Source organism: Odontomachus brunneus, unplaced genomic scaffold (assembly GCF_010583005.1).
Source record: "Odontomachus brunneus isolate Ranch 3 - 2012 unplaced genomic scaffold, Obru_v1 Obru_scaffold_053, whole genome shotgun sequence".
NCBI lineage: Eukaryota > Metazoa > Arthropoda > Insecta > Hymenoptera > Formicidae > Odontomachus > Odontomachus brunneus.
Window position 1 is genome coordinate 2,030,993 of NW_022639503.1, and position 14,181 is coordinate 2,045,173.

A 14,181-nucleotide genomic window follows, 5' to 3' on the forward strand; every position below is an offset into this window, starting at 1 on the left:
AATAAATTACAGTTCTAGTTCAAATTAAAAAATTAATATTATAATAACTTTTATATTTTTGCCGATTAATTTTTGCATAAGGAAAAACACATATGTTATCTCATCTGAATGGAAGTTTTGGAGACTCGCAACTCACATTGTTATGATGATCTATCATGTAAATGGTCCAATAGCCGCTGCTGGTGGGTTGAGCTGCCATTCGACATAAACCATCTCGTTGCAGAGGTGTTAAAAATTCGGCCAGTCCTGGCGGAACACCTCTTATGACCTCACAACTGTAGCCGTCATCGGGTAGCAGTAGCGCCAATCCCAAAACAGGTTCTTCTTCCAGTCTTATCTCTCGGCCGTCTGAACGTGCGAGCGCATCTGCGACACTCTCTGCTACCTGCGATACATGAGATTGATCATATAATAATTATTAAAACACAAACAAAAATAAATAGATCCAAGTTACAGTCTCTTCGAAACATACTCACCCTTACAACGTTCTCAATTAACTCGGCGGGCAGCCTAGGCTCGTCCGCTGCAGGCTGATATTTCTGTAGCAATGCCCTGACCTGCAGAGAATTCAGCTTGAAGCAAGTGGAGCTTAGGGTAGCCAGCTCTTCGGCATTATACTTGGGTGCCTGTAGTAAGTGAGTCGCCTGCATGATCGTCGCCAAGTGGCATTGACTGGCGAGTTCTAGACCTTGCCTTTCGGCCCACGTCTCTAAGGCGTTTAATCGCGCCTTTAGCCTGCGCCCGAACCATCGAACGCACAGATTTCCGTTGGAAACCAGAGTGTTGAAGGCTGTGGCATTGATCGCATGGAAGAGGTGACTGAACAGCTGTATCGTCAATGCAGCGTTTACCCGACATCGTCGCAACAATGCCATCGAATTCGAGAAGATCTGCAGCACTCCAGCCTCCTTCGCCGGCTCGTCCGCGTCCGCCATAAACTGAGTCATGGCCGGCGCTAGTTCTAACGTGACACAACGCACCAGCGAACCGAATGACGTGTGCACCGCGTCTGTCAGAATGTCCTGCGCTCGCGTTGAAAATGCACCTACGTGTCGGTCACTCTTCAACATGTGCAACAGTTCTGAGCCGTTCGCCAGCCAGAAAGCCAACGACGAAGCATCCATATAACGTTCCTGGAACAACATACTTGATTAGGAATAGCAAAAAGAGATAATAAGAGAAATTAATTTAATTCGAAATACCTGGATAACGCGTTGTATCATAGTAGCGACATTCGCCAGCATAACAGTGAGACGATGTGCTCTCTCTGTGGGCTGCAGTTCCGGTCTATAGTGAGTGCTGGCACGATACCTCGCGCTCAGGTAGAGGGTGTAAGTCGGAGCCAGCTTGAACTGCGGCGCTGAAGGCTCTACATCGGTGATAACGGCATGGAGAAATGCCTCCTCCGTCTCTTCGAGGAACTCCAGGACGGCAGGCAAGATCGGATCCGTGCCTCGCGGCTGTCGATCATACTGCGCAAGCCTGTTAACAATTGACGTGTATTAGTTTTTTCATTGGATTCAAAATTATCAGATTATTAAATATTCCCGACATTTTTTTATGAAACTAAAGATTGTTAATGCTTTAAGAAAGAAATTTTTTAACACGAGTTCCTAAAACATTTTTTAGTTTTGCTATAAATATTGCACATACATATAACACACGTAACAATTGTGCACTTAATAAACTTTGAAGACTTGACTAAGTTAGCAAGATATTAATATAAAACTTAAAAAGAGCGATTGAACAGAGTTTCGAAAAAAATCATACTTTGAAAATGAGAAAATAATTAACTATTCTGTTTTTAAATCATATAAAAGAAAGATAAATATGAATCACTTCTAAGAGATATACTTGATCTGGTTTTCTCGAGTTGGTGTCGCGTTCTTCATAAATTTCTTTCATGAATATCAGAGAGAGAAACGATCATTCCTGTTAGTTTTCTTTCCCTGGAGAAGTAAATTGACATATTTACGAAACATTAAAAAGAAATCCACGAAGGTCGTGGCACGTACTGGCATCTGGCACTAGCCCAGATTGAACACTTCCCCAGACAGCGAAAGTCTAAAATATTTGATATCTTTGCATTATGGTCCGGGCTTTTCAATATAAATCCGGCCACAGCAATACACATGTATTAAAAATGCCCGGGCATTTCGGTCTGTTGGCTAGAGTCGAGTGTTAACCCGTCGCAAATTCGTCAGCATATTTTGCTACCTGTTGCCGTCTCTGCTGCTGCTGAGACTGGCGGTCTCCACGTTACCGTCCAAGTCAAACGTGGTCTCGTAATTGTGCGTGGGTTCCGACGGGTGTGTAGGACTACGGGGACTACGAGCGGCAGCGGATTTGGAAGGACTCGATGGGGTCGCTCGTTCTTGACCTTGATTTTGGGCCTGAGCGCCGCCGTTCGGCGTGCCGGACCCTGGTCGGAACTTCTCCGAGCTGACGTCCTGGCTGGTCGCGTCCGGCGAGCGTCTGTCGTAACATGCGTGCGAAGCGCGAGCATCGCGACGAGGAAAGCAAACATGAAGCAAACCGGGCAAAATAAACATAAATGGAACGGGTAGATAATAAACTAAAGGAGAGGCTGAACGAACGCGAATAAAAATGCATGAAATGCTTAGTTAATCGACGAGTCAACCAAAGATAAGGAAAATTGTTGAAAAGATTGATTTCTTGTTATTAGCTAAATTGGACAGTGTTCAAAAACTGTAATCTATGTGAGATTTAATAAGAACGACGAGTGTATCTGATAATTATAACGAGCTGAATGAGTGATTACTGTGCATTCGAAATGAAACAAGGAAACGAGTAACAGCTAAGTCTTACGACGAGCAACACATATCCACGACGTCTGTCTCACCTGATTGCAGCGACGAGGGCTATAAATAGAAGTATCGAACTTACCGGTCGTAAGCGTAGTCGATCTGCTTGTTAGAATCGTGTCTCTGCCTGATGCGTTCCTCCGGTGCTGGATCGATGAATCGGAAGGTGTGCATTCTGCCGAACTTGATAATAGCTCCATTCTGTAAAATTAAACGACATTTCATATATTTATCGCATGTATCTATGTATGTTATATCCCGCATCTACTAGAAAATCATATTAATAGCAGCGCGCGCGCGCGCACACAAACACACACACACACACACACACACATTATAATTTATTGTATAAATATCGTGCATGATAAAAATAACGATGTTATAGCATATCTATTATAAAAATAACGATGTTATAGCATATCTATTATAAAAATAACGTCTATTGTAATACAGTTATTACAAAAATAACGTATATTATAAATTTATAATTTATTAACGTATATTATTCATTATAATAATAAAATTTCCAATAAGAAGAGCAAAAATGTCCCATTTCAGATAATAATCTCAGAAACGTAGGTCAGAAATATGCGTCACAGTTTTAATGTTATTGGATATTATCAGCCTTAAAAAGGATTAAATCGTGAAAAAGCAGTGTTATCGAGGGACGCACCTGCAGTATGGTGGTCTGGTGTATCCTCTGGTTGTTGACGTACGTGTGTGCGTCTCTGGAGCATGGCGTGAGAGTGACGATGTTCTCGGTAAAGGCTATCACGCAATGCCTCGGCATTACCGTTGGCCCCGGTAACGTCAGCGTTTGCGCTTGCACCGCTTGCGGTCCGATCGGCCGTTCCGATCCCACTTCTGTTACATTCGGCTGTAACCGATGTCGCACCCCGGCACCGTTCGGGATATCGCTGCCGTCAGGATTAAGCTCCAGCAGGAAGGGCAGCCTCTCATCCTCATACCTGTAAAAATGTAAAAAAAATCACCCTGTCAGAACACACTATAACGTCACAGAAGGTAGATATAAAGTGAATTAATAATAGACATCACACCTATTTCACGTTTCATGGAAAATTACCATTACGTATTGGACAGTATTCAAAAACTGTAATCTATGTGAAATTTAATAAGAGCGACGAGTGTATCTGATAATACATTTTTTTGTACACTGTCAGTTATGTCGCAGAAGGTAGATATAAAGTGGATTAATAATAGACGTCACGCCTATTTCACGTTTCATGGAAAATTACCTCTTTTTATGAAATTGTCTCGTTAGCAAAAGTACACCTAAGATCGTATCTTATAGTTTTCATAGCTTTTTCGTAAATTATTTTTTGGAGCATATATATAATTTATGATTAATTATGCGCTCTGTTCTTTGACAGCAACTTTTAATTAGTAACTTTAGTCTAGATATTTATTACCAACAAGCTAAAGGATTGCTATAGGAAACCAGTGACGACCCTTTGAATTCTTCCGCCAAATAATAACGAATTACACATATTCGAGTAACAACCCATCGAAGAAGTCATGCCACTCGCGAAGCTTCCAGTATACAAGGATATTTAAAATCGCATACCTGTGATCCAGTTCATTCCATTTCCCGGCAGGTTTCTTTTTACGTTTCCGCGGCATGTAGTCCGCGGGCCTCCTCCTCACGTGAAACATAATGGAACCTGCAATAAAAATAAATACCACGATGTTTTACTTGAGCGTAACAAGCACACACACATACACAGGGCGACATTGTTCTGACATCTACATAAATTATAAGTTATTATGGACTAATGGAGATTACAACTTGCGACAGAGCGGCAAAGTACGAGAATAAACGAAAGACAAACAAGAATATATACAACGAAATATATATAACGAAATTAATTATTAATTAATTAAAGTTCATCGGGCGCGCTTCTGGAAAGTACAAAGGGGCAAGCGATGGGAAGAAAGGAAGGAATAAAAGAAGGAGCTTCTTCATCAGCCATTACGGCAAACGCTCATCGTTAATTCAAAGACGCGCAGCATATAATAATCGCGCATGAGAAGCTTCGCGGTAAATCGTCGAATTAGTATGATGGACTAGATAGTGATCGTGCATTTTTCTCGCGTTAAAGTATTACCGCGCGTTCCCTGCTGAGCACGCACGTGTGTTGCGAGGCCCGCGGGCTTCTCACGGAAGAAGACGGAAAGGGAGAATGACTCTCGGCTTCGGGTCAGCGCGCCGCACAGTCATTGCACCCGTCGTCGCCGGCGTTTTCATCGCGTTTCCCTCGTCCTTGCTTTCGCGAACGACGTCGCGGTTTCGTACTTTCGGCCGCGAATACAATCGAGCGGCTTTCAAGCGGCGAACTGCCGTGGAAACTCGAATTTCACGCACTCGTCATCCGGAGACCGTGAAATCCGATTATCCAGGAGTCGTCCAGTTTTGAATACAATATCCGAATGCTAACTTAGGAGTCTTGGACTCGTATGAATAATAATTAGTCGTTATTGAGGCTTCTCCTAAGTGAGATATTCAGATTTGAGTTTAGATGAGTTTTTCAGTTGAATCGCGATTATATAACATATATCATACATATCTACAAGAATTTAAATCTAACTATGATTGAAAAATATTTAAATATCGCACATGAGACAAGTTATAAATGACAACTATTAATACGGACTGTCAAGAGGATGCTGGATACCGACGTAATGCGGCTTCGCAGTTTACATTGTTTCTCTATTTGGTCGTACAGAATGGTAAGTGCTTTTACAGAGTGAAAGCACAAATGCCAATGTGTGAAAAGTATACTATAGCAAAAGCAAAGAAAATATTTTTATTTACATTTTTTTTAAACTTCTGATACACAATATTTAACATTATATGCACAATATTTGCATCTATACATTTACATATTTATACTTTCACACTGTGGAAGTATTTGCAATTCTAGACAACCAAATAGAAAAACAGTGGAAACTACGAAACTACATTATTGCAGTTTCCGAATTTCAATTACCAAAAAAGAGCGTGTGTATTCACGAGACTAAGAATTTAAGGAGAATCCGAGAGAGAAATTTCAAAAACACATCTTCACTTAAATATTTTAAGTAAAGGGGTGCAATTGTAGAATCGAAACGTACGTTTAATTAATCTATTAAACGTTGGTTTGATTAATCTATAAATTCAGTTTGAGATACTAATAAAAATGATTTTTAGTTTGCGTTTATTGGTTTACAACGGCCGTTATTCTCTATTTTTTCCTTGCAACGTGATGATTCACTGTTTCTTTCTTATCAAGTTTAGCGGCGAGTGCACCAAGTGCGTAGGATTTAAAACCTTTTCGAAAGCACTCACCCAACATCACCTCCACTTTGCCGCTTCGGCGTGGTTTAAATGGCCAAAGTCCGATCATGTAACACCTCTAGATCGACAATTCACGCACACATTAACGTATCAATGTCAACGTTCAATAACTATGAATTATATCATTTCCTTTATTACGAGAGAGCTCTTATTTGGAACACGTGGAGTCAATTCTACGCTTTTATACTAATGACATACGCCTCGTAATATACGACGACCTGTTTGTGACAGAATTGCACAATTACATTTTTATATGAATCGCGTTCATCTCGAGGAAGACGGCACTTCATTCTACGAAGACGTGTCAATCGGCAAAATTATTTCCGCGTATTTTGTCGCTACTGTTTATTATCGTTTCTTCGAATCACAGTAATAAATGTTTATGAATGAAATTTCGATTGGCGAAACATTTTCGTCGCGCGAAAAGTTCAAAAATCGCGAACGTTCGCGGAATAAGATGTTCGGAGAGGACAATAAATCTTGATGCTGCTCAGAATTGGAGTTGCGTTAGAACGATAAATAGAAATGATCGACCATAACTATACTTTCCCGAGGACACCGACAGTAAATATAGATTTCACGCTGATTTTCCCAGGACGTACGTATGCGAACGTATAAATCGATTAAGTTTATTTTCATATCGGCGTTAGAAAACAAATCTCGAGTTCTAGAGACGACAGAAAACGCGGCGCATGTCATTAAATTACACCTGTTGCAATTTGCGCGTAGCTTTTTCAGTTTTTCACAGCAAATGTCAACGCGATAATGCGGCATGAGAGATTATATCACGCGCTCGACTGGTCCGACGTCCATGCGATAAATAAACGCTGATATCCTTCCGCGCAAAACTGAATCCTTGATTTGGAAACTTCGCAAATTTATGTATGCATTGACAATTTAGTTATGTGTATGTATATTGCTTATTTCCATCGAATTACTTAACACAACTCGCATTTTATTGAAAAAAAGCAATAACAGTGCGCGAGTAGACAATAAAGAAGAGAAGTCCAGTAAAACTAATAAGTTAACTAATTAACAAATAAAGGCACAGAGCTAATGAGAGCAAAAGTACGTTTCCCATTAAACTATTTAATAATACTAAAAAACCGTGCTTTTGCACTCACTAGCTCTATTTCTTCTGTTTATGATTTAAAATCGAGGAGCTTGGTTTCCTCTATTCTTTAGCTAATTCAAGTGGCAAATGACGGTTTAATTTCACGAAGTAGTAAGTCTCAACGCACGCGCGTTGTTAAATGATTAATTATTCATGTTCACGAATTATGTACGCGACTCAACGGATACTTCATCCGTCAGACTGCGATCAACTTTTGGCGGACGCGAAGCACTACTAAACGACAACTCGTGCGATTCAAGCGAAAATTAGTAATTTTAATTGATAAACGGTCGTCGACACTTTGTGCGTACACGACGAAAACGTGAACGTGATTATTCACGTGTCGCGAGACGTTACACGCGCGAAAGCGAACGTAACGCGTTGCGCGTTTATGACGTGCCGGACGATACTCTACACGGCTCGCCCGTTAAAACAACACTGGTGTGTAACTTCTTGTTACTTTCGTTCCGACAGTACAACAGCACGGGGTGTACATAGAAACGAGTATGGTAGAGCGCACACGTGAGACCGGCGCAAGCGTGATGAACAATGTCGCCTGCACCGTACGAGCCTATAGCGGTTTCCTCATTTACTCGCGCCGCGAAATTATTTATTAAGTCTGTCGCATTAGGTCGAGAGGGATTCGCGCGATTGTTTCAATTTTTCATCAAAACAGAGAGAAAGAAAGAAAGAAAGAAAGAAAGAAAGAAAGAGAGAGAGAGAGAGAGAGAGAGAGAGACCGGGTGAAAAAAAGGGGTGGGGAAATGGTGTCGTTTCGCTTAATTAGCTGACTCTGGCCGGCTCGAAGGAGCGCACGTGCAGGAGTCTCAGTTTTCGAGCGAGAAAAAAGTCTGCGAGACACCAGAGTATGAATAAAAGACGAGATAAAAGACGAGAGAGAGAGAGATGAATAAGATGAGCGGGAAAAATGTGCCATTTTATACGCGCAAGGTATTAAATGATAAAAAGCTCCAAGTACAAACGCTCTAAACGTCGAAACGACTCGATATAGAATCAGTCCGCGAAGGTTCAATCTAAATTCCTTGTTACTGTGTTTGATAGCGAAATAAGAAAATACGAAACGTACTCATATTTCTTTTGCTCTTATATAACTTTAATCGATCCAGGTGCAACGAAGGTCAGCCGGCCAATGTCCCATTTCTTGGGCAAAAAGTACGGATGAAAGGATAAAAATAATCTTTTTTATCCGATTTTTTCTTTCCTCAAGTTTTCCTCTCTGCGTGTATAAACTTCTATAAGCAATACAATTGCCCGGAATGATAAGTCAAAATTTCAAAAATTTTAACAAGAGAGCCATGATACTCTGTTTCATATTAAATAACTTTTACATAACGGTCAATATGTATACTAAAGGAATAACTTTCTCTTTTAGACAGAAAACCAATGAGAAATTTCTATTTCACGATTCTTTCAAGTTAATGCGAGATATTTAAGAAATGGAAATAACTTGGACTCGCGATTAAAATGATTCATGTGTGTTGTGACTACGGCCTTCGTACGCAGTGCGTGAATTTCGCTCGGGAACGAGCCGCTTCCATCGGAAATGCAATTCGTCATAGTCGCCTCGTTCGCAATCGAGGAGCTGGAATTTCGCTCGGTCGCGGAGCAACACGTCGAAACAATCGGGATCGACGCATGCGACTATTACTACCGGGCGGAAAGGAGAAACTACCGACGGTATTTTTAGAGAAACGAAGGTGGCACGCTAGTGCTCGAATGTAGGTCGACATACAACGCAGACCGTTCCGGCGTTTTATTGATTTTCCGCGCACCCAATTCCGGCGTGCACACGCCGCGTCGTCTTATCGTCGCGCGATGCGTAGAAGGTGCACGATGCACAAGGGAGATCGTGGGAGATCACCGTGCTTCAATATTCTTCTGCCCTTTCTTCATTCTACCCGACCTTTCCGCCGGCCTTCGAACACCGCGAGCTATAAACAAGAACTTGCGTAATCTAGGCGGAAAAGTTTTTCTATCCTCCTTTACATAAAAATACTTTGTTTTTCTGCTCTTTTTTCAAGACTTGTACCTTCAAGACATTGATCTAAAGTTCAGGCAAGTATTCTTAGAGAAAATAAAGAATTCCATTATGTCGAAATCTATCAGAGACTGTGAAATCAAACTATAAGATTCTCGTCAAAATTACATCATCAAAGTTTAATTTATAATGTCCCAATTATCTTTTCTAGGCTTATACTTTCAAGACATTAATCTAAAAAGATCAACCAAGTACCCTTATATGAAACAAAAAATAAAAAATTCTACTAAATCAAAATCTAGCCAAGATTGTGAAATCAAACTATGAGATTCTTGTGCAAATTATGTCATTAAAGCTTAATTCATGTTTTAATAACAAATAAAAAAAAAATATTTTCAAGGCTTGCACTTTCAAGACATTGATCTAAAATTCAAGCAAGTATTTTTACATAAAAAACAATTAAAAATTCTGTTAAATATCGAAAGATCAGAGATTGTAAAATCAAACACAATAAGATCGTCGTGCCAAAATTAAAATCAAATTTTACATCAATTAATAAATCAAGGCGTAATTTATAATGTAATATATAATTATGCAATATATAATTTATAATTATAGAATTAAATTTATAAATTTTAAATCTCAATTATGAATAAAAAAAAGAAGTTATAGAGTTTTATGAATTCACGTTCAAATATCAAAAAAAGAAAGGAGAGAGAGAATAACTCTCCGACAGGTTACTGTATAAATATTTCTCCAGAGGGATTGGTCTATCACCTCAGTTATATTGTGTATCGTTTTTACACTTTGCGTCCTACGGGATTTGATCAGCTTTTGAAAGAGCTTACGTCTTATTCCCCAATCCATCATGTCGACCGACTATTCACTAAACTTCGTGGTCCCTTCGTCGGATTATTGCTGCTGTTAAATATTGGTCCCCCTTGCTCTCTTTTTTTTCCTCCCCTTTCGTTGTCAGAGTTCTCCCTCGGTCTCGGCTCGGCGAAAATGTGCTGGTCCCTCGGGCTGATCACGCGAATCTTATCAACTAGTTGTGAAGTCGTTGGGCGTCGACTTATGGTCAAATCTCTCCGGCACCAATTCACGCGCTGACGACGTGGACGAGCTGGAAGTCGCGGTTAGACGCAAATTCATCCTCGCCGATGCTCCGTCTGTGTCTCAGTGACATCCCCCACATTCGAACATTTGACAAGAGTCAGCTGAGTTAACACTTCTTACGTCGTCCGTCTTTTATTTGCGATCGAGGAGCTTCACGAACCTGCTCGGCCGGTCGCGTTTCCGTCGGAATCCCGATGCTGCCGTTACAGATATGGTAATCGGCATCGATGATGATATGCTTGCGGATGATGTCGATATGTGCGCGGCTCACAGACACGAGCTGCGGTGGCGTTAATAGTCGTGTAAACACGTCACGCTGAGCACGAGGACTATACGTGTCCTATTATCGCGCTGATAGTCACACCAAGACCTCGTTTGCCGGGTATTCTTCTGTTGACAATGATATCCCACGATATATCATTTCTGATATCGATCGTGGCCGATCGCGTTCCCGGGCGAGTCGTAGTGTCATAATTACCGGTCAGGTTGATAACGATCGTACGAGTAACTTCTGCAGGACTTCACGAGGAATCTTCATGTGCCAGTGCGAGTCGATAACACCTCGTCGATCCCGCATCGATCGATGATTCGAGACTTCCGAATCAGTATCTTTGTCATTCTTGCGACGTTTGACATTAACGTACAACGACGCACTCGCAGCAGGAAGATCGACGCACGACAATAGTTCGTGAAGATTCACATGGATAATATATCTGCAAGGATTACACGATAATTAATGGCCTTGTAACGAGGACGTTGCTGCGCGGTCTCGTCGTGGTGTCCCATAGAAATCACCGCGTATCATCGCCGATGATGAATCATCGGCCGTTGTCGACCGAATCGACTTTGACATCTGCAAGCAGATGTAAAGCGTAGTCATGATCGCCGTCACGTGTTATTGGTCAAACAGACACCTGCGCACTTCGCCGTGGCTTCGCATAGAGCAGCCGCTCTTTCGTCGAGACGCGCCGCTCGATAACCAGGCTAATCTCGTAGGTCTCGTCCTCGTGGATGACGACTCTCGCTCGAAATTTCCACATACGCACGGCGATGCTGCGAAGATCGATAAGCGCGAGGGTGCGACTGTCAAGATCGCTCAGTCACAAACAAGTGACGCTCGATAACGAAACGACCGCGACATCGCAGCACATTCTCGCGGAAGGAACACCGAGGCGTGTTTCGAAAGCGCCGCCGTGGATTGCGTTATTGTCGGCGATCATCATCGATCATCATGAAGATCCAGACAAGATTGCACCGATCCATCCTTGAGCTTTCGCATCGTCGTCATTTTCCGCGATGCACCGCTCGATTCTCACACCTTCGTGAATTAAACTTTCCCGCTGACGTGTCGTGTCGCCTACGTTAATACTGCGGGTTCCGCGGTGTTTCGTTGGGGAGAGACGATCTGGGTCACGATGACTATTGATTAACAATCAGATTCAATTTCTCCACGCAACTACAGCGATCATTCATCATTTTGTGATTGCGGAGTATCACGTTTCTTCGTTGCTTCGTTTTTTGTGCTCGCATTTCTGCAATAACCAACTATTTGTCGTGGATTATTAATGACTTATATGCTATTCATCGTACAATTATAACAGTAACTTTGCTCCACGAGATTACAAAGACATTACAACACCGCGTGTCTGCTGTTAAAAATCTCTCTTCTTGTCTTTATGATAAATCGACGTGAGATCATTTAAAGTTGGATTACGTTTATCAGTGAGTCGATCAGTATGTCGCATTAGATGCTATTTGGTAGTCGTTTGATCCTCAGCATGAAATTGAAGGGAGAGAGATCATATGCGTAGGTGGATCCACTTTCGTTGTTAACCTCCTTTGATATGTCAACGATGGGTCAATCGGGTCCGATGATGCCAATTATTAACGCTTCATGTCGTGTTTGCGAGGTGTGTAAAGCGTAACAGCTGCTGTTATACTTCCTTGCGAGAGGACACGCAATTTGGCGGCCCAAGTGGGTGGATCCGCTCTCGTTATTACGTGTTCTTCTTTTGATATGTCGCTGATGAGCCAATCACCGTTCGATGACGCCTCGCGTTTACGCGATTGCAATTGTCTCGTGCGATTACTGTGTTGCAGACGCGTGGGTGGATCCGCCTTTATCTCTGTGAATTTTCTGCTGTGCTGCTTCGACGGTAGGTCAGCGGGGTTCGCCGTGGGCTATTAATAGTTTCGCGTAGTATTTATGCACGTTGTCGTGACGAATAGCTCAGCTATTTGCTTCGTCGAGACGAAGGAAAGTTAAAGGATCACCACCGCGGGTGAACGACACTCTTGTTAGACCTTCTTCAATCTTGAACGCGCAACGCGAGGTAAGAGCCTGACTATGAAAAGCTCGATTTCGATATGCGAATTTCATTGAATAAGGAATATTTGGGGAAATCAAATTGTACGTCTACAAGACAGCACAGCTCTGAATCTCCAGCGATTTCACGTGAGATACTTCGAGACTATCATCATTTCGCCGTTGATGGGATCGATGACGTTGCACGACGGCACGTCACTTGAATTTCGGCTCGAGAGCATCAATTACCGGAATCACGGACGATCATTTCGCCGCGAATGACGACGATAGAATGAGGACAAAGACAGCGACAAGGCGGCGACGATGGCGCCCGCGCACTGGCGCCGGTACCGACGATAGCGAGTCAACTGAGGCGAGAACGGGACCGATGTCGGCACCGGTTGTTCTCCCTGCGCCAGCCCTCTTCAACCACCCTCACTTCGTCTCCGTCGACCCACCCTCCCTTCCTCTCCCTCTCTCTCTCCCTCCCTCCTTCTCTCTCTCTCTCTCTCTCTCTCTCTCTCTCTCTCTCTCTCTCTCTCCCCCCTCTCGTTCCCTTCGTCAAACTTGCGCCCTTATCAGCTGATACCAACGTGCTTTCACGCACACCCATGAATTTATCTTTCCTCCGACGAGCTCTTTCATTCCTCTTTTCGTCCCCTTCATATAACGTAAGTCCTCATCATACTCTACGAGTACTAAGTCATTTTTCTTTCCGAGATTATTCTCTTCTTCGTGCACTTTAACTAATGATTGGGCTTAAAAGATGCTTTTGTTAAGAAAAGGATCGATCCCACAAATCAAAGAAGCTCGTTAATAGAATACAAATGCAAAGTTTCAGACATGCTTCATACAATCACACGGGCACAATAAACAGATAAAAATTGTATAAATTGTTTAGAGAATATCGCACTCGTCAGAGATAAATCCTAAAAACAATCATAGTTAATTTTGCTTACCTAAACATCTTTCCTTTCTATGATAGATAGATAGAACGATAATACAAAAAGAAAATTGCTCGTAAGAGTTATGATTGTGCGTAAGTAAACCTAAAGAGTTTATATGAAAGTCGAAAATTCTTACCTCGAGTAGAAGGATGATTCATTAATATTGCCAAGGGACACTCGTCGTCGTCCAATATGTACTCCTGATGCGCATTGCCACTCATATTTTCGCTATTAACCTAGATCAGAAACAAAACAACTAGTACAATATATCGTTAACAAAGAGCATTTTGCATTCTTAAAAAAAAAAGAAAAAAGAAAAAACTAAAAACTGTCATATCTTTATCATATCTTACAAAGTATTCACACGATATCTCAGATCTATACAATATATATACTATAGATAAAAGTAGCAATGCTTAGACGTTCACTTAATTCTGAAAATTCTTATTGCTTTAGTCAAGTCTTTAAACAAGAATATCTATATTTTCAACATAGAAAAAAAAAAAAAAAAAAAAAAAAA

The 14,181-nt window shown here is 41.6% G+C and overlaps 1 protein-coding gene across 13 annotated transcripts in view; it reads right to left on the minus strand.

Annotated features, from left to right (window-relative positions):
• The window catches only part of LOC116845606 (afadin), a 54,086-nt gene that overhangs the window by 16,162 nt on the left and 23,743 nt on the right, over positions 1 to 14,181 (minus strand). For 9 of the 13 annotated variants that reach the window (XR_004378276.1, XM_032818498.1, XM_032818496.1 and 6 more), the window contains 8 exons: positions 13,798 to 13,897; positions 4,411 to 4,507; positions 3,499 to 3,793; positions 2,908 to 3,026; positions 2,218 to 2,475; positions 1,203 to 1,482; positions 477 to 1,133; positions 137 to 385 (listed from right to left, as the gene is read on the minus strand). Coding sequence is in view for 12 of the 13 variants with exons in the window: in XM_032818498.1 (XP_032674389.1) it covers positions 137 to 385; positions 477 to 1,133; positions 1,203 to 1,482; positions 2,218 to 2,475; positions 2,908 to 3,026; positions 3,499 to 3,793; positions 4,411 to 4,507; positions 13,798 to 13,897 (2,055 nt within the window). In the remaining variant the exon portion in view is untranslated. Of the gene's footprint in view, positions 1 to 136; positions 386 to 476; positions 1,134 to 1,202; positions 1,483 to 2,217; positions 2,476 to 2,907; positions 3,027 to 3,498; positions 3,794 to 4,410; positions 4,508 to 6,171; positions 9,699 to 10,141; positions 13,117 to 13,673; positions 13,681 to 13,797; positions 13,898 to 14,181 lie in introns of those variants that run through there. The other 4 variants (XM_032818504.1, XM_032818503.1, XM_032818502.1 and 1 more) reach the window with 4 other exon arrangements.